This window comes from Vigna angularis, chromosome 10 (genome assembly GCF_016808095.1).
Source record: "Vigna angularis cultivar LongXiaoDou No.4 chromosome 10, ASM1680809v1, whole genome shotgun sequence".
Lineage (NCBI taxonomy): Eukaryota > Viridiplantae > Streptophyta > Magnoliopsida > Fabales > Fabaceae > Vigna > Vigna angularis.
Window position 1 is genome coordinate 2046642 of NC_068979.1, and position 20499 is coordinate 2067140.

General features: G+C 32.3%; 3 protein-coding genes across 13 annotated transcripts; 2 read left to right on the forward strand and 1 right to left on the reverse strand.

Moving 5' to 3' along the window:
* The first annotated feature begins 1782 nt into the window (after window positions 1-1782).
* LOC108320341 (protein LURP-one-related 17) lies at window positions 1783-2985 on the forward strand. The gene is made up of 2 exons (XM_017551728.2): window positions 1783-2330; window positions 2445-2985. The coding sequence occupies exons 1-2, from the start codon at window positions 2061-2063 to the stop codon at window positions 2841-2843; spliced, it is 669 nt and encodes a 222-aa protein (XP_017407217.1). The 5' UTR covers window positions 1783-2060; the 3' UTR covers window positions 2844-2985.
* A 158-nt stretch (window positions 2986-3143) lies between these two features.
* On the reverse strand, window positions 3144-8078 carry LOC108320310 (uncharacterized). Of its 7 annotated transcripts, none has more exons than XM_017551694.2 (6): window positions 7794-8078; window positions 6929-7163; window positions 6680-6832; window positions 5271-5608; window positions 4536-5043; window positions 3146-4151 (listed from the first exon to the last, which is right to left on the reverse strand). In XM_017551694.2, the coding sequence occupies exons 1-6, from the start codon at window positions 7797-7799 to the stop codon at window positions 3643-3645; spliced, it is 1749 nt and encodes a 582-aa protein (XP_017407183.1). In that variant the 5' UTR covers window positions 7800-8078; the 3' UTR covers window positions 3146-3642. The 7 variants fall into 7 exon arrangements, with proteins under 7 accessions (XP_017407186.1, XP_017407182.1, XP_017407183.1 ...); XM_017551695.2 differs by having other exon boundaries at window positions 3147-4151; window positions 6929-7167; XM_017551696.2 differs by having other exon boundaries at window positions 3147-4151; window positions 6929-7192.
* A 3940-nt stretch (window positions 8079-12018) lies between these two features.
* Window positions 12019-20013, forward strand: LOC108320367 (E4 SUMO-protein ligase PIAL2). Of its 5 annotated transcripts, none has more exons than XM_017551762.2 (16): window positions 12019-12285; window positions 12749-12821; window positions 12961-13026; window positions 13487-13552; window positions 13639-13721; window positions 13961-14012; window positions 14091-14156; window positions 14539-14606; window positions 14689-14737; window positions 14830-14914; window positions 15005-15106; window positions 15220-15271; window positions 16396-16447; window positions 17099-17215; window positions 17430-18194; window positions 19232-20013. In XM_017551762.2, the coding sequence occupies exons 1-16, from the start codon at window positions 12125-12127 to the stop codon at window positions 19907-19909; spliced, it is 2535 nt and encodes an 844-aa protein (XP_017407251.1). In that variant the 5' UTR covers window positions 12019-12124; the 3' UTR covers window positions 19910-20013. The 5 variants fall into 5 exon arrangements, with proteins under 5 accessions (XP_017407251.1, XP_017407253.1, XP_017407254.1 ...); XM_017551764.2 differs by having other exon boundaries at window positions 19250-20013; XM_017551765.2 differs by having other exon boundaries at window positions 19328-20013.
* The last annotated feature ends 486 nt before the right edge of the window (window positions 20014-20499 follow it).

Below are 20499 nucleotides of genomic sequence, written 5' to 3' on the forward strand. Positions count from 1 at the left end.
CTAATAACATTTTAACATTTTTTACGTGTCATTATATAATTAATCTAAAATTATTTCACAATCAATAATAATAATCATAAACATCAATATAGACCAGTCACATAATGACACGTAAATAATATTAAAATATTGTCAAAAAAATATTTCAAAATATCATTATCCTTTTATTTTTCCAATTAATTATGTCCTTCAAACCATTATCACTACTGCTCCCAATAACTAATATTTGAAAGAAGTATTACAAACACAATTAAGGAAAAAAAGAAGATTGTCATGGTTTTAAGCAAAATCAGTTTTTCAATAATTTTTAAAATTTTTAAAGATTAATTATGTTTTTAGTTACTTAATTTTTGAGCTTAACATTAAAGCAAACATTATTATACAGTATAAACAATTTAAATACCATCATGAAATTATTTAAAAAATTAAATAAATATAATAAAATTTAGTTATAATAATTAAATTATCAAACGATTAAATTGATTCAAAACTCCTCTAAGAAGTTATTCTAATTTTTATTTTTAGTTTAACTTTACAAAATCGCACAAATTAAAGTAAAAATAAATTAGGTATGTAATTGTATGAACCCTATGGCTTTTTATAGCTTTTTGGTCAAAGCAATTACTGTCCTATGTATTTAGGTAACTGTAGCACACACCATGTGACGAAAAGCAATTTTCAGCTGCTTCACCAATTGAAAGACTACACTAATGGCTGGTAGGCCATTCCACTTTCTCATCATATGTTCTACCCACTTCATTATTATTGTCCTTCTTCTATTTACTCAACCCTCTCGTTCTATTTCTTTTATTTATTTTTATATAAAAATAACGATTATCATGATAATAGATCTCTTTTCCATCATTCTCATAAGCCCAAGTTCGACTTGTTAATTTTTTATTGAATTTTATTAGCATACACGTGAAATATTTTTCTAGAAAACATTAGAAATATCTAGTTGAAAGAGAACGAATAAGATTATATTGTATATTTTATTCAATTTGCAATAATAAGTATTGTTTTTTTGCGTAACCAATGAGAAATTTTGTTTCAGCACTCTTTCTAGTAATGAGTGTTATCTAAGAATGTCCAAAATTAATTTTTGTCTTCTTTTTTTCTCTCACTTTCTTAAGAATGCCTATGTATATACGTAACTGAGAAAAAAAGCCAAAATCTTGAAAAAGAATCTAAATAGATTGCTTCTGGAATGGTTCGAGACCAAACGAGGCCACGTGTCACCTTCCCCAACATGTGTTAGTATTATTAACTCAACAATTTCAACGTCAATAATTTTCTTCTCAAAACACTTCAATAGCATGTTCTAAAAGGACTGCTTTAAAAATCTTCTACAAATCTCACATGTTTCAAACTAGATTTTGAAGCAATAAAATAGAAAATCGTAACACTACCAAATAGATGTAACATGTTTTTCACTTTCTGGTCTCTACTTATAAAATTCAACTTTTTGATAATATCGTAACTAAAGAAAATATCTAATCTTTGTTTTCTTTTTCAACACCACCATGCTTATCTTTAATAATTTTCTTTCTTCCCAACTGTTAATGATGTTTTTTTTTTCAGAATTAAAAATTAACTTAAAACTAGATTAAATCTGTTAGTTTAATGTTACATGTACTGTTTCCGTATAAGTCGATAATTTCTATAAAATGTCGGCAAAAGGGTCAGAAAAAAGAAGAAGAAAGCAATAAGAAACTGGGTTTAAAAATGAGATGTCAACGTCTTGGCCCTATATAATAATACGCGCTCCGCAATGAAAGAGTGTGAGAACTTGTAAGGGTGGGTAGTCAACATGTCATGTTGTCACCCATACTGGTAGCAGCAGAATTGGAAATCAAAAAAATCATTTTTTTATTATCTTTTTTGAAGACGTTCTCCGTGTTACTTTTCTACCTGAATGTTATGACAGTAATGGTATAAATGTGTTCCTTTGGCCCCTTTTAAACTTGACGCAGAGAATCTATCTAGCGAGGTTGAAAGTAAGAGAGAGTGAATTTGATAAAGATCAAAGGACGGAACAGAGGGAAAGAAGAGAGAACGAGATGAGGGTGTTTCCTAGATTCAGATCCCTGTCGAGAGCAGTTCATCAGGAACAAGAACAAGAGCATGACGAGGAGAAAAACAACGCAGAACAGTTGAGTACGTCCCTGACAGTTTGGAGAAAATCCTTGGTGATGAGTTGCAAAGGATTCACAGTCATCGATTGTTGTGGGAATTTGGTGTATCGGGTCGACAATTATATTGGTCGACCCAACGAAGTCACTCTCATGGATGCCTCGGGAAAATCTATCCTCACCATGTTCCGCCGCAGGGTATGTTTAAATTATTGTTCTTTATGTATCAGAGACTTTCTCTTGTTTCTTTTTGATTCGTTGTTTGTTGAAGATTGTTTATTAAATAGTTTATGCATGTTTGAGCATGTGCAGAGGCTTGGATTGTTGGAAGAATGGTTTGTGTATGAAGGGGAAGTGGGGAACATTAGAAGGAGAAGTAAATTGTCTGAGCCATCAAAGAGTCCAATTTGTTGTGTAAGGAAGCATGTCAATATTTTACATGGAAACTCCAATGTTCTGGCCTACGTGTTCCGTGGAGTCTCACATTCAGATAAACGGTGTGTGGCGTTCACTGTAGAAGGTTCCTACGCAAATCGTACGTGTAAGGTGTTGGATGAGTGTAGAAGGGTCGTGGCTGAAATTAAGAGGAAGGAAGCTAACACCAAAAACGTCTCTTTTGGGATAGAGATTTTTCAGTTGGTTGTGCATTCTGGCATTGATCCAGCCTTTGCCATGGCACTCGTCTTACTCCTCGATCAAATGTTTTCGTGACACTTTTTCATTCTATGTACGCTTTTTCTGCCTCGTGTTTTGTTAATATTTTGAGATGTAGTATATTTCTCAAGTTTTGATATGCTGGTCACGAGAGAGATCATAAATAAAGGATGAAAGGAAAACCAGATTCAACTGTTAACGTTCAGTTTCTCAATTCCTCATTTCTTTCTTTTTGATAAAATTGATAGAAATTCAACTCGTTTCTAGCAATTAATTTCCACTTTTCATTCATCCTTTTATTAAAAGAAAACAAATTATTGTGTGCTTGTGCTTTAATAAGATGAATAGACAAACAGTTCAAATTATGAGACTCCGGCAAACTACAGGAGAAAAATGTTACTGGTTTTTAGATAACACACGAAACTAAAAGTTATGGTCACATTCATGTATCACGTCTCTAATCAGTAAGTATGCACCGACTGACTACCCACGGTACCGTAAGTCACTCCAGCACTGAGCAATTACTTATGATGAGAAATAATACAGTAGTGGCATGCTATGGCATGTCTGTTACATAAAGTCATCCTACATAAGCACGCGCAAAAACAGAGAATCTGCTTGCTACTGTTGCCTCAAATGCTCTACATTACATTGAACAAAGAATGATGTTTTCTGTACACCTACAGTTAATTACAACATTTGAAACGAGTTTTCCCTTGACAATAACCTCTGCAACAATCTGATTGCAGCCATAAGGATAATATACAAAGCAGCCAATGACTGAATCTAACTTTCGGTAATCACAACAGCTGTCACAGCAATAGATGTTTCTACATGAGATAAGGCTTGATCAATCTCACTTGTCCTTTCCCCGTTTCCAATCCACTAATCCTAATTTTTTAACCTTGAATTGACTAACATAAGCCTTACCCTTATCCAAAATCCGATTAGTTGGGTGCATCATAGTAAGCTCCTTCAGTATGGTAGCTGTCGAGTGCTTGTTTTCTTTAATCAAGTCCCTAACCGGTTTACTGGGTAATGGCATACTTGATTTTGAAGAATAGGGTCCCTTCTTATCATAATGTGAACGAACACCATTCCTGTACTCGACTGTGGAAACCCGTGGCTTTTTTGCAGGAATTATTTCGTCAACAGATCTGGCCATCAGGTTGGATCCAACCACTGAAGTTGGTGCTGAAGACATTTCTTCATGGTTTGCAATTGGCTTCAAGTTTTTACCTTTCATGTTCTTATGTAAAGTCTTCTTCTGTGACCTCATGATTTCATATGGGTTATGTCCTGGAGAGTTTGTTGCCATTTCACACAGAATTTCTGCAGCTTCTAATAATCTTGGACAGTGCCCATCTGCCAGAGACCAAAATATTAAGCAGGGGAGAAGATGGAGACACCTAAAACCACTTGTAACTTCAGCAAATGATTTAAGATTTACAATACATGAAACGTATTTCAGGCTTGCTGTTCATGCTGGCTAGATTATAAGATTTAAAATGAAATTTCGTGAGGGAAATAACATAAAAGGAGGTTTTGAATGATTTGTCCTGAAGTCCAACCAAAGAAAAGAGCACGCATAAGAAGGAAAAGTAGGGTAAAGCAATAGACAGACAAGTGTGCAGATATACAAATTATGTGTTTTATTCAATAACATCACAGTGACGAAGGGGGGAAATATATTAGATACAGAACAAAAGGTAAAATAAAAAAATCAGGTAGCCGAAGAAAAAATTGTACCTGTAGTAGCCTCGAAATCTTTAGGGCGTGTTACAGAAGATGAGGAATTCCACTGACAGAAAGGAAGAATAGCAAATAAAGATGGGCAATCTTTATGGCTTGAACTACTGGTTGAAGGAACAAGGCTCTGATCATAACTGAATGAATCAAGGTTTGTAAAACAACCACGACTGATATCAGTAGAGCTAGCAATTAAATCTATCCGTGCCCATTTACCTTGACACGTGCTTCTACTTGTTGATAACTTAACTATGTCTGAATTAGTTCTAGAATGGCTTCCAAAAGCATGTGACCATGGGAAAGTTGGCAAGCTTGGTTGATCAGATACCTGCTTGCCAGAACGTAGATTATTACTATTCTTTTTTGGAACAACAGGCTTGGACTCATCAGGGAACAGAGAATCCAAGTCCTGGGATCGAGGGACTGCAATCCGTTCCAAGACATCCTTCGGTTGATATAATGGAAAGTCAAGTAGACTAGAGGAATTTTTGTTTTCAGTACAAAGATCCTGGATGTCAAGTACTACAGAGTATAAATAACATTACCATTATATAGTTTTACATTTGCTATCACTGAAGGTAAATTTGCTTGAGAACTAAAGAACAAGACCAACCAAAAAAAGTTATAGATACAGCTTTTATGCGCATGAGGTAGTCCATTATAAGTCATACCACTCCTATAAGATACAACTTGAAATAAAATGAATCTACTGAATAATAACTATTAAGTACTAACCTTGTGGCATGCAGACATGTCTGATGTGCAAGACTGCTCTTTATCCTTGATACCATTGCTTTCTACAGCACTAAATAAACTCATTTGGCTATCAGACATCTTGTATAAGGAACTATCAATGTCATCCATATTTTTGGATTGGACAGACTTTGGTAACTGAAGGAGAGAGCAAGCCTTTCTAACTGAATCAAAAATACTTCCACTTGTATTTGATGTCTTCTTCCTTACATCTTCACTCAAACTAAGGCAGTCAAAAGTTCCCCTAAGCAGTCCATCCAACGATGGGACATCCATAAGTTTTGTCACATCATGAATATCATGCTTCAGACCATATAACCCTGACAAGAATTTCCAAAATTTCTAGTTTAGAAATACGTAATCTTAATTCAGTAATGGCAGCTATATATCATAAAAACCAGAAAGCATTCTGGTAGAGAAGCTTACAGAAATAACAACAAAACCTTATCCAATTAGACGGTGCTCGCTAAATAGATAATTGTTATTGTGTTATAATGGCTCTGAGAGTTCTCTTTGGTCTTCTCCTACCTTTCTCTTAATCTGACCATCTTCCAGTGGATCCTTTCTTATTGGTAAAGAAACTTAGACTAGATATTTATATCCATGGAACCAAGAGTATATGGCCAAAACTTATAGGATGTTTGATCAGAATTCATACCAATAATATAGTACTTTGTTCATGTATAACAGCATTTGGGCTGGATACTAATAGATGGTAAATATTACTGGTAACTGATCCAAAATCATATTTATTAGGGGGGCTATTATTTTTAAATGCTCATATAGTAAATTTGGTTGACTTAAAAATGAGAGCAATAATTTAAATAAAATAAAATAATAACACATTAAATTTCTAGAAGTACAAAGAACTGAATATTGATAAAATGGCTTCAAAGTAATATAAATATAACCACAATGAAATTCATTTCAAGAATGATAATATAATATAGCATGTTTTTTCTTCAAACAAACATGTTACAAGAAACATTATCAAGTTCCTACATTTATCTTACGCAATCATTTAACTGAGACTAAACACATGTGGTTATGAAATCAGTTTCTGGCTTCCATAGCATCACCATCACAACATTAAGACTAAATAAAGACTTAGATATATTATGTACTTAGGTCTTAAAGAGAATATTTTAGTACATCAACATATAGCACAATAGTTAACTAGGAAGCTAGGGATGGGTGAATAGAGTTCCGACATAACTTACGTTAGAAACACCTAACCAGATTGCTAACAGGTTAAGAGTCATGACCTTAGGTAACACGCATAACGATACACTCACGCACAACCACAGTGAACCCAAGACTGCAAATAATCACATCAAAAAGTAATTCTATGCAAATAAAATGAAGAGTACAATAGAGTTATAGTTACATACCAAACAAGTTTTTCCCTCCATAAGCAGAAACAAAGATTGTGGCACCCGATTTCAAAGAAGAACCGCACTTAGCCGTAGAAGAAGCCACCTTGATGTTCCTTTTCTCTCCACACTTGGTAGAATGGCTCTTTTGCTTTGGAAATTGACTTTTTTCTGTACCAAAACAAAATCAAGGGAAAAGGTTGTGAAAATATATATATGAAGAAAATAACGTCTGCTTTCGGGGACAGAAAATACTAGGAGAAATACTCTTTATGTGGTCTGATCCAAGCCTTTCAGAAGCATCTCTTGACTCCTCTAGTTTATTCAGGCTTGAGAACTTTTCTGATTTAGACATCCTTGGTCTCTTTGAACACGAACTACCACTCCGGCTAACTTTTGTTGTTATTTGTTGTAATGACATAGCTTCTTCGACTTCAGGACAACTTTTGTCCTTTCCACTAGGCACATTTTCAGACAACTCCTTGCCCTCAAGACTGCGAAGCTGACTAGAATTCTTACACAGTTGAGTGTCTAGAAATTCATTTCCAGGGGAAAATTCAACTTCATATTTCATATTTGCAACATGTGGCACAAAAAAGTTAACTGGATAAAAATCCCGCAACGATTAACGTCTATAAAAGCAAAACACCAAACACCATGAAAAAGTTTTAAGAGTTGAGGCTGAAATTGATGTACTTTACCTAAAAGACAACAACTCAACCGATGTGGCATGCATAAAATGGGTAGTTGGAGATGGCAACCACCTCAATTCTCATATATATATATATATACGTATCTATTGCTGAAGTATTAAGCCCCTACTAAACAGTTAACAGGCAACACAGGGAGTAATTGCTATTTAAAACAAAAGTAGTGCCTATGTGATAGAATGAAACCCCATTAGGTGCCATGGAACTACTCAAAGAGCGAGAACCTCCAACATGTACATATGGCGTACCTAAACCTATACCTAGCTACTCCAATCCATTAAATGTTCTTTTTTTTTTTCTCTCGAAAGCATGGAGCGATGCAGACAAGTCATGTTAACAATGAATGGCATGATAATCTGAAGAATGCCAAACAAGTATAGAATAAAAATAATTCAAAAATGGATAACGAGTGAGTCACTTACCATCATCTCGTGAAACTGAGAAACCCTTCTGATCCCATCAGTTGAGTAAATCGAATTGCAGAGCAATTTCGAAAATTACACAACAGGTGGTTGTGCGAGTGTTGGTTATACACTTATGCATGATCGGGAAATGAAGGTGTATATTTACAAATGTGGCAAGTTCTGTTCGTCAGCAGGGAATATTCCGGCCAAGAACACCGCCGCACACACGGTCTTCTTTTTTTCTTGCTTTCTTTTTCTACTCCTCAAGCAATGGTTTGTGTCACTTTGTTTTCAGGATTCCTTTTCGCATACAAAATTGTCAGTATTTATATCTCTAAATATAAGAGTAAATACTTTAACATTTCTTATTTTATATTGCCAAATATGTGTTAGAAAAAAAAATATAATTCTAAGAATTATTTGTTAAACTTTTAAAATTATATTTTGTAGTTACATGTTAATATCTCATCACCATTTTATAAAAGTATATTATTATTTTTCGCTTATACTGATTATTTATTTTAACATGATAAATACTTTACATTGAAACAATAATTATTTAATTATATATTTATATTTTTTATATCTTTTGGTCCTACATTTGATTTTAACTTAATTGAGTCACATGGATGGTTAAATAGAGTTTATGTAATCTCTTTTATTAAAGGTGAGTAGTTTTTAATGAAAAAATTAATTAATTAATTAATAATTTATTTTCTATATTTTTCTTATGAGTTAATTGAATCTTTATATCTTTATATGAAGATAATATGGGTTTTTTTAGTCATTATCCATTAATCCTGAATTTAAAAATCATAATTATATTAATGTGTCTATCTTCAACATATAATAGACAAAAATGAAAATCTTATATTCGAAAAAGACTATGTCAATAAGATTATGTAGATAAAAAAAGGTTGAAAATGAATAAAATGATTTGAAATTACACATAATCACATCAAATTTAAAGATAATTTCGTACAAGGAACCAAATTAGCTTTATTTAAATAATATAATGACTCAATTAAATAAAAAATATATAAGAATAAAAATAAACCATAAACTTAAACATATAAATCAAATTATTAGTTAAGTATTTCATTATACTTATATGTGATCATTTTTTAATACAAATGTAAAGAAATAGATCATCCTATTTAACACATATTATAACTCAATTGAATAAAAAACACCCATAAGAACCAAAAGTAATAAAAATCTAAATGTAAAAATCAAATTACCATTTAAGTTAAGATTAATAAAAATCAAATTATCATTTAAGTCAAAATTATTTCATATATTTAAAGTTTAATAAACTGTAAATTATAATTAATCCATATAAACTATATAATTAAAAATTATAATAAACACAAACTTGCCCAATTTACGAGTGTTTTCAAATAATATAATGAACACAATTTTTTTTCTTCCCTATAATCAATTTCTACATATTGCAGGAATCCATGTCAATTTTGACGTATCTTGTAAAGTTTTCAAACGGTTTAACGTTATATTGTCAAAACAAAATATGAAGCATTTACATTCATTTTATCTGTATAAAAGTTGGTTTATCTTTTTATTAGCCGGCATAAAAATTGAATTTTAATGCATAATGTTTTTTTCTATAGAATCTGATATACCAACTTTTATTACTATATAAAAACTACAATCTCTCAATTTTTTTCCCTTAAAACTTATTTATCAATGTTTTCTTTTGATAGCTTTGACTTTATTCTTCCATTTTGAAAATCATAAACAAGATAAATGATTCTAAAAGAAAATTCTATACATTCAATTATCCATAATTTAAAACACAGTATGTTTACTTTTTTTTTTCTCCTTTTTTAGTTAAAAATATTGTTTTGAGTTGCACGTGTCTCTTTAGTCTATTATGTATCTAACTTAAAATAGCTCAATCTTTGTTTGTTTGTGACATCGAAGATCTATTATGATATTTTACAATACTGTTTTTTTATGTAGTTAGAACATTATGTAAAAATCATAACTTTAGGAACAACCTTTAAATCAATGATTTTTACTCCAACTCTACTGTTATATTTTTTTTACTTATTTATGCTTTGATTGATGTCTATAGGGATTTTTTGATAAATTGTACTATGTTTAGTTAAAATTGGAATGTTAACGTGCATGAATGTGGTGTTGGTTAAATTGATGTGAAATTATGTTGTAATTATGAATTTTGGATTGATGATTTTTTATGATGTATCACATTGCTCAATTTAGTCATCCAATACATTTTAAACTTATATTTGTGCTTTTTATGAAAAAAGAACATGTTACTTTTTGAAATTATATTATGTTAGATATTAACTATTTGAATATATGATAGAATATGATAATAAATTATTATATTATATGATATTAACAGTATATATCTTTAAAATATTTCACAATATTTTAGAAATAATATATTAAAAATATAACAAATTATGATAATAAGTTGTTATAAGCATTTATTATTTAATATTTATACTCTACAATACTTATTTACATTTAAATAACTGAATTTGTTTAATGTTTATTTATGATTTAGGAATCTTTTAAATATAGTATCCTATCATAAGAAGAGTCATTTGCACTTTGATTGATTTTTCTATGTTTATTCTCAAAACTCGAAGGTTTCTCACCAATAAGTAATAGCTTCATTTTTTAAAGCTTCATACTTCACCTTTAAAATCCGATAAAAACAAATAAAAAACACATTTTCAACATCATATAAACACTAAAACAAAGTAAATGCAACATCATATAAACACATTTTTGAAAGTTACAACTTTAGAATAATAATTTAAAAATTTAAACTTTCAATATCTACACCACTCAAAACACCATTTTTTTTTATCATCAAATAACAAAAATATATCATTACTCAAAAGAAATCATAATTTACTTCACTTCTCTCAAACTTAACAACAAACACATTTCATATCTTCAAAACAACATAAATTTAAATCACGACCAAACAAATGACAAAGACAAGTTAGTTTCCCTTTAGTTATTTTCAAAGGTTTAAAATAAAATATTTCAGCCTCCATTTTGAATTCAACCTCTTTTGCAACACTTTTCTTAAAAATCGTTTCAAAATTATTAACTTTTTTCTTTCCACTCTTTCATCTATGGAAAGACTTTTGTATTTGATAGTCTTATCCAACTCACTTATTTACTTTGAAATTCTCAGTTCAAAAGTTAAATTACATTCTAAAAAAATATTAATTAAAAACTCAATTTAGATATTATTCTATATTTATGGAATCCAATTCAATTTGTACATATGTTATAACTATTTTATTTCATACAAAATCTATATAATATCTTATTAATTGAAATAATGTTCACAAAATTTAACTTTTTTAAAACATGTTAGATAAATCATTTTATCTCTTATCATAATTTTTTTAACTAAATTAAATTTCATAAATTAAATAACTAATTTTAACATTTTATCTTTTCTCATAATCTTTTAAAATAAAATAGTTATTTTTAAATTATATAACTAACAAACTATTTTATCTTTTTACAACTAAACAATCCTTTTATCTTTATATAAAGAGTTTGCTAATTTACGTAAGCTTTTTTTTAGTTTCTACATTTTAGAAGAGTGTACCAAATTTTAATGGACAAAAAAAAATCTCCAAACATATTTTAAACCCAAGAGTATTTTAATAATTTTAATATTTAATTTAAAATAAAAAAAATAAAAGTTTGTTATTTACAATCCATGTCTTAATAATTTCCCTTTCATTTTTTTATTTAAAAAAAAAACTAATAACTACTCATACATGTGACAGCAATCATGAATGATAAATAAATACGTGACAGTGAATGATAGGATTTAGGATTTAAGATTTTTTTAAAAAATATTATATATTTTGGACCAAACCCTCACGGATTTTTTTTAGTACCACTTCAAAAGATTTCTTAACAATGGAGACTTTGTTTGTAACGAAACAACCAGGAGGTAAAGAGACTACTTACATTATTCTCTTAGAAAAAGTTATTATATTAAGTTTTAATTTTCTTAAAATCTGTAATGTTATGATATTATCTATAAAAGTCACATTTTAATTAATATTTTATCCTGACAAGCCCGAAATGAAAATCCAGTTACAGCTAAGGCACGTACCACACCTTGTTAATCAAGTTTGGTTGGTTTGGGTAAAATCAACCCGACCCGAATTGTTCAGCCGAGCTGAGTCGGACCTCATACGTGTTAAGCTTTACAACCCATTTTTTTGGGAGGCAAAATTGAAACCCTCTGCTCGGTTGAAGGAAACTACGCCAGAGCAGATTCCGTGGTCATTGGCAGCTCCAAAAACTCCAAGGCGTAAATGAACGGGGCGGTGGGGTTGCCATTGCCGGCAAATTCGTCGCCATCAGTGATCAACATGTACAGAATACAAAAGGTCACGGAGCGCTTGGCTTGGCTTGCTCAACCTGGCAACCGAGGCGATCCTAAAGAATTTTATAACCACTGCCTCTCCCTCTCTCGGTTCTATCTCCTTCTACCTTCTAATTATTTATTTTTCCCTTCGTCGGAAATGTTTCAGCTTACTTCTAGTGACAGATTCTAAATGTATTTGCTTGCGTTTTAGTTGAAGCACCTTAGTTGGATCAAATTCTGGTAGTGATAGGTCTTAAACTGTATTTTTCGAAATATTGCGTTTTACGAGTGGGTAGTGAAAATTTACACTGGAAATCATTAGTGTTCTTGTGGTGCACGTTGTTGTTATGGGCAGCAATGAATTTCGTTATCCTTAGCTTCTTAGCCATCACCTTTGAATTTGGAGATTTAGCTTTTAGCCTCAAGGAGACAATGGATATTTATTATCTGAATGACTAAATAAATAAACAGCTGAAAAAAATGTTGCGTTTGCATGGAATGACCATGTCGTGTTAACTTATTGTTTTAAATGCGCTGGCTTTTTACTTGGTTTATTTTTTACATTTTACAGAGGCATTGATTATGCACTGGCCAATGGGGAAATTCCAAGCAATGCTCACGAGCTGCCTTTGCTGGTGAAGCAGGTGATTTTCATGACATTGTGTGGGTGTCTCTTGTGAACCTTTTTTTTCCAATGATCGAACCAGGAAAAAGTTTCATTAGTATTTTTAATTATGGTGTGCATGTATGTTGGAAGCTTTTACTTTTTCCCTTTCCATGTAGATTTGTCAACTAAAGAATGATGAACTTTCGCAAGCTGCTATGATGGTGTTGATGATATCTGTAAAGGTAAGTTCATTTTTCCATGTTGTTGCTCATTGCCATCAATAACTTGTTGAATTTGCATTTTGTATGACCAATGAAAACCTTGGTTTGGATAATAGAGAAGAAGACCAATTAATGGATCTTGAGGTGCATAATTGGTGTCGACTACATGATAACTAAGTGAACGTTTTCAGGAATTGTTGCCAACTACATGATGTTCTTGCATTTTGACACAATAATTGTGTTGAAACTATTAAATCAGGAAGTTTATACTGATGTCTGAGTCTGAATGGTTTTCTAGTTCTTGAAGAATTTTGGAAGTTTTGTATCGCAAGTTGAAAAATCTGCATGAAAATGGGACATTGTATTTATACCAGTTATTTCTGTGCTTACCTATAGTATGTTTCTCAAAAGCATCCTGAAGTTATGCACCATGACATTTATGTAGTTTTGTATTTCCTACTGACACTTTCCACCATTGTAGGGTGCCTGTGAAATTGGATGGTTCCAAACGAAAGAATCACAAGAACTTCTTACTATTTTGGATGAGGTTTGCTTATATGTTTTGTTTTCGTCTTTTGCTATCTGGTGGATTCTAATTTTCATGTTTTTTATCATCATCTTTTTGTAGTATAGATCGGAAAAGTCTACAGCAGTATGGGGAGTATAAATGCCACATCTAGACAATGCAGTTCTGAAATATCAACTATAATGGAGAAGTAAGGTCCTATGAGCTATTTCTACGTATCTTCACTGACACCCTTTCTTTTATTTTTCAAATAGACAAGAATATTTTACTTTTGTGTATTTTTTGTATCTAACAAGTTACAGTTATCACCGTAGACAAGAATGTTAGCCAGGAAAAAATGAAAGGACCTATAAGAAATAATGCATCTGATTTTATCACTTTATTTGATGTGAAATAGTAATATTTTTGGTTATGTGGATTTCCAAGCAGGTTCTATCCCCATGTTAAATTGGGTTCAATACTTGCATCAATTGAGATCCAGGTTCTTCCTCGGGAGTTGTCAATTCAGTTCTTATTTTGTATTGAGAACATATTTAATATTGTTTTATCTGCAACGCAGCCTGGATATGGAGCTTCTCTGGTTGGTTTTCATATTACCAAGAGTGAATTTGTTAAAGAGAAACTTGTAAGAATTGCTCGAGTTGACTTGTCTTGTTAAACATGGGCTATATAGTATTATATATTATCATAGTGCATTGCGCATTGTCTATATTTTCTAATTTTTAGTTATCAGAATTAACCTATTCATTCACATTAGGATTTTGGGAGTCATAAAGTAATATGAAAATTTCTTTCCCTCTCCTCATATCGAAGATGTTGCTTGCTTCATTTTTTGTGTAATGTTTAACATATTTTAGATTCTTTTGTATCTTCAATCACTGTCTATTTTCCTTTCAGTAACAATAATAGATATCATTGTTGTTTTTTATTTGTAATTTGAATGCACCCAATATTATTATTGTTTTTTGGTTTATGTTCTAAGTTATATTACTCATTTCAACTTGCAGTTTTTATTGGTGGCACAGATAGATAACATTGAGATATCAGCATGCCTCATAAGTCCTCCGCAAGCGAAGTATGGTTGCTTTTAAACATATTAAACGTGTGGATGAATTCTACGCTGATGCTGACTGACCTTTTTATTGCATGTTGTGTAGTTTTCTCCTCAATGGAAAAGGAATAGCCAATAGGACCTATGTTGAAATGGTCTGTTGCATATTAGCTCACATTTTTAAAATTTATTAAAGACTTTTTTGTACAGTTTGGCATAAACTTTTATCTGTCATTTTGTTGATCAGGATCCTGGACCACAAATGCCAACTGATGTGACTGCTATGCTTAAATTTGGGACAAATCTTCTTCAAGCTGTGGGCCAGTTCAATGGTAATCGTTTAAAACTTCTATTCTTCCCTGTCATCCTTGTAGTTTTCAATATCGGCATCTTTCTGAAATGTAAGCATTATCATTGTCAAGGTCGTTACATTGTACTCGTTGCCTATATGAGTTTTACACCCTTGCATGAAGATCCAGTTCTTCAAGATTATCTCCAGCCTGCTGTTACCTCTATTGATTTTGGTATGATTTGGATATTTATAATGACTGCACTCCAAGATAAAACCCTAAATCTTATTCTTATTTGTATTAATCCACCTTTGACAATTCATTGTTATTCTTTTACGTGTAACAAGATTCAGATATTGTTGAGGGGGCTTCACAGATTTCGCTAAATTGTCCAATAAGGTATGTGTTCAAGCTACTGATCAGTGATAACTTTTTATTCCTCTGCTTTGTCCGTTGCTAGATTTCCCATCTTTAATATAGTATAATTGATGGCATTTTTTATTGGAGATCCATTTTAATCTCTCACTGTCTATTGATTTAGTGCATTAGAAATATGGCCCTTTACAGACCTTGAATTTGAAGAATTATGGAGTTAGTTATTTGTGGTCTTATCTATTGTGTGTTCAGAATTAATATGTTGATGGTCCAATACTGTTTTCATTAAATCTGGTTTTCATTTGCTATATTTTGCGTTTGAATTTTAGTCAAAACTATTTTATGAATTGAATGTGGAAAGTCAGAGGTAACAAGTCCTCTTTAATTGAGGTTTTCCACTATTAAATTATTATTTGTATTGTTTATTCCGTCAGTGCTATTTTTGCAATTTCACTTTAGTGGAACTCATGCCCTGTTTTCACCTTTGGTGGATTTTCCCCTTTTTTTCTTCCTTTTTCTGTTGAGCTGCAGTTAGATATGAATGAACACTGATTATGTGGATGTCCCAAAGCACTTAATTGAACATCTACAACATTAATAAATGTAAATTATTAAAAATATTTTTGTGTGAAAATTATCTTTTTATCTTGATTTCAATTTTTGTAATGATGTTTTCTATTAAATAATCATCATAATGAGTTTTATATTTCTATTTATTCAACCAGAACCCAGCAGTCTGTTTCTTGTTCCAAAACCTTATTGTATCACTTTCTAATTCTGATATTGTTCTTTTGTAACTAGTACACTACAATATTATTGAATGCTGGATAATTGGAAATAAGTTTTGTTCACTACTGTTTAACAAAGTTATCATGATTTAACATTGTTTCTTGGTGTTGTCATTAGCTATAATTTTTTGAAGTTTTCTATTTGCAATGGTTTCTCTATCACTCTTCTGTTATATTTATTCTTAGGCTCAATGCCTTTTACTAGAATGCTTTTCCGGTCAGAAATTTTGCTTATGATTATTTGCTCTATTATATTTGAAGTACATTGGGTTTTTCACTATTTTTATGGTAATCCTTCTCTTTTCATGGTAATTTTTTTTTATAGAAGTTGATGTGTTGTGTTTCAATGTGTACAAACAGCTTTACACGTATTAAGACTCCTGTCAAAGGGCGATCATGCAAACATTTCCAGGTGAGTCTTCCTGTACTAGCATCACTTAATGTGGAAAAAACTTAGGGTGGGTCCTAATGTGTTTCTTACGACAAATATTAAAACTGGCTTTAGAAGTGTACTATCACACGATAAAGCTAATTGTCACTGCTTGAATTTAGAGGATGACCAAAAATCACTGAGCTTCTCAGCTGATGCATTTTGTATTTATAAAATCTTTACAACAAAATATTAAAGAACTGTTTTAAGGCTTAACAATACTTTCCTCTCTATTATCTGATCCGTATACTAGTACTAAAATTTGCTTAAATCTATGTAGAATAATAACTTGTCATGATAAGTTAGAAGAGGAGTGCTAACAACACTTTTTTTTTAACACACTACGAGTGTACCTCTGACTAAAATTTATTGAAAATAGCCGATATGGTGGATCCCATTTCTAATTTAGTGACTGTTTCGATTTGAAAGTGAAGCCTACTAAAATTAGTGATTTCAAATAAATTTCAATAAATTATAGAGTGAGTGTATCCGACATTCCTCTAAAATGAAAAATTTATGATGTGGTTAATTGTTACAAGTCTTTTTGTGTACTGCGGTTTATGTATGTATTTATTTATTCCCCTTTGTGTCTTCCCTTCTTCCTAACATGTTTTTGTTCTTTTGTTACTGTAGTGTTTTGACTTTAACAACTTCATTAGTATCAATTCTAAAAGGCCATCCTGGCGCTGCCCTCATTGCAATCAGTATGTCTGTTATGCTGATATTCGACTTGACCGAAACATGGTTGAGGTTAGTTGATTTACTCCAATCCATCAATTTAGTTATCTATTGTTTATTGGCGCACCTTAAAATTGGGAGTGGAAATTTTAGTTTTGTTTTTAATCTGCAACCTCCACCGCACACTTTCAAATTTTAAGGGTACACCAAATTGACCCTAGGATTAATTGAAGGTTGTAAAGATTTGAAAAATAAACCTCTATTTTTTTTTTCTTTTTAACCAAAGATCCTGAAAAATGTTGGTGAGAGCATTACGGAAGTGATTGTCCTTGCTGATGGATCTTGGAAGGCAGTCTCGGAAAAAGATCATGATGTGGATAAGATGCAAAAGAAGGCTCCCAACCATGAAAAGGAACAAACTGAACCACAAGAATATACTTGCTCTCCTGCAACTGTTGACCTCACCGAAGATGATGATCATGTGGAGGCAATGGACTCTTCTGAAATTGTAGATAGAAAACCTCTCCTGGCATCTATTCAAAGTCACTTTGTCGCTCCAAATTCAACTTCCTTGGGTATGAACACTCCTGGTATTAATCGAAATGTTGCTGGTCAAATGGATGACTTTTTGTCTGGGGTTTATATTGCCTGTAGTAGGTCTGATACCCCAATGGTTGGTACCTTGGAGCTACCTATTCTGCCCGACACTATTTCTCCAGCATTTAATCAGGAATCTGCAGGTCGTGACAATAACCCTGCAGTTAACTCTGGCATGCGTAATCAAATTTCAGGACCAAACAATTTACCGATGCAGATGAATCATATGAATTCAGTTAACGAGTATGGTAGGTCGTCCTCGGTGCCAAGACATATTAATAGAACTCCAGTAGCTGTTCAGGCCCTCCCAGTCCAATCTCAGGCATCGGGAGATACTTTGAAAGCCATACTTAGTGATACTGAAAGACAGCAACGTTTTTCTCGATCCCCAATGAATCTGCCTCAGGTCTCAGGTGTGAATTCACCTGCATTTCGGCATCACAATGCAACACAGGTTGGTTTGTTGACTGCATGTTTACTATTTTGTACTAAATTATTACACGTTTTTAGGGGCTGCTTTTGAGGAAAACTTGACAACTGAAACACTAGGTCATAATAACAATGTGCTGATCTTAAATTGTAATTTTTTTGGGTATGGTAGTCAATTCCGGATAGGTAAGGTCAAGAACATGGGTCACAGGGTTAAAAATCATTCGATCATCAGTGCCTTCTAGTAACATTCAATTCAAACCACCTTAATCATTTTTCTGTCTTCTTTTTCCATGATAGGTGTCAAACCAATATTTCCTCATATATAATTGTTCCATATTGGATCAGTTTTTGAGATTACATATCCATATTAGCGTGCTTGTTAACTCTAAGTTAAGTAATAAGACTCCCCTGTACCAACTACAAGGAAAATCAATTTGTGACGAGATTCTATTCTTACAAGTTACTAGAAGCTCTTCTCCATCTTAGGGCCTGTGTTGGACAAGTTTGTAGTACTTTTAGGAACGAGAAAATAAAAAAGAAATGAATTTTCATAAGTTAGAATTAAAATGAACTTATGACGAGCTAATTTGTAGATGTTCTTTTGTATAGTTTTTAATTTTTAATTTTTACTTAAACTAATTTTAGTGTTTCATTTTTTTTTTCATTTTTATTTTCCTCAGAAATGTTTGTAGAGAAACTTTTCTAAACAAACCTTTAAATAAGTGTACATACATAAACAAACCTCAGGAATAGCCTGTTAAATTTCTTATCCAAGAAAAATATCAGTGGGAAATAAGAAAATTGGTTCAGGAAAGAATGATATTTATTTATCTTCTTAAAGAAATTATACAGCCGTCAGGGCAGCCTTAGGATATGTTAATGTCCTATTATACTTCATATTGAGTTGTTACTCTTCATTTCTCGTACAGTAAAAATCATTGATGCCTGAATTTAGTTTCTTTAACCATGAAGTTGAAATTCATTCATTAGAAGAAGCTTAATTTTGAGTTACTTGGAGTCCATGGCTCTTGTACTTATCTTTAACTTCTCATTAATCAGAGTCGGGTACCATTACAGAACCCGCCAACATCAACTCAATCGCAGAACCCATACAGACCTGGTTCGTTATCTGATTTTAGAAATTCACACCTGCAGCAATCTCTGAATATTCGGCCATCTCGACAGCATTCAAATTTCCGACCATCTACTACCCCATGGTCTCACATCCAGCAAAGTGTTCCACAATCTGGGAATTTACAGGCTGCAGGCATGGCTGCTCCACCGGCTGCCAGACAAGGTATTTCCAATGCTAGGAATGTTTCGCCAGCTGCTACCACTGCTCATAGCCAACAATCTAGGGGTTTGGCCGCTAATCAGCCTCCTAGATGGACACCACTAGTTCCGGTCCAAAATCAAAGCGGTGCTGCAGGCACACCTTTTGTAACTGACAGTTTCCAGGGAAGAGGAAACACAGCACATTCAGTCTCTAGGCCTGATGAATTATTCAGTACGCAACCAGAACAGAATTGGGCTCCCACTGGACGAATGCGTGGAAGTCTAGATTTAAGTCAGCCTTACGACGAATCTATTGCGCAGCGAATAATTACTCCAACACAAACCCAAGGTTCAAGACCACCACCTCCACAACCTCTCCGACGAGCCACTGGGTCGACCCAACAGGATGTGCTTATTGCTAACAATAGAAATGCAAATGCTCACAATCGTCCTTCCACTTGATGACACTTGTGCAACTCTCCACTTTCTCATAGCCTTCATCACAGCACTGTCTGTCTGTATATAGACTTATCTAGTATAACAGATACAGAGAATTACATTCACAACTTATTCTCAGACATCCATGTTCAAGGTTTTATTTTGTTATATAGAATATTTTCTCACAACTTATTCTCATACCCATCGAAAGTGGGGATTGATTGATGTTTATTCAGTAAATGTTAAAACTGTTGTAAAATTACTAAATATATGCGTAAGAGATTTTTAATTCAATATGTTTTGTTTTTATTTAAGAATACTGTTTCTTAAGTGTTATGATTCAAGAAAAAAAAAAGTGGAGATCATCGTCTACCCAATTGGGTTTAGGCAAACTGGTGATACTTAATTGTATTTCTTGAAATCGGTCACAAAAGAAGGGAGCTCGCCTACAAAAAAATTATATCATGCCACTGAAGAAAAGAATTAAGATGCACGTAAAATTTGAGAATGATTCATATATTGGATGGATTATTCCTTCCTGAATCTACACTATTGTATAATCTACACTATTATATAAAAAAGGATTCGTCTTCGTGGTGTCAACATTTTTTTTT

Coding starts and splice junctions, on each gene's coding strand:
- LOC108320310 (XM_017551693.2), bottom strand. CDS start 7,235: ATGAAATATGAAGTTGAATTTTCCCCTGGAAATGAATTTCTAGACACT. Junction 5,609..6,679: donor TGGAGGGAAAAACTTGTTTG/GTATGTAACTAT, acceptor AATTCTTGTCAG/GGTTATATGGTCTGAAGCAT. Junction 4,152..4,535: donor AGATTTCGAGGCTACTACAG/GTACAATTTTTT, acceptor GGTCTCTGGCAG/ATGGGCACTGTCCAAGATTA.
- LOC108320367 (XM_017551762.2), top strand. CDS start 12,125: ATGAACGGGGCGGTGGGGTTGCCATTGCCGGCAAATTCGTCGCCATCA. Junction 16,448..17,098: donor GATCATGCAAACATTTCCAG/GTGAGTCTTCCT, acceptor TTGTTACTGTAG/TGTTTTGACTTTAACAACTT. Junction 18,195..19,231: donor GGCATCACAATGCAACACAG/GTTGGTTTGTTG, acceptor CTCATTAATCAG/AGTCGGGTACCATTACAGAA.
- LOC108320341 (XM_017551728.2), top strand. CDS start 2,061: ATGAGGGTGTTTCCTAGATTCAGATCCCTGTCGAGAGCAGTTCATCAG. Junction 2,331..2,444: donor TCACCATGTTCCGCCGCAGG/GTATGTTTAAAT, acceptor GAGCATGTGCAG/AGGCTTGGATTGTTGGAAGA.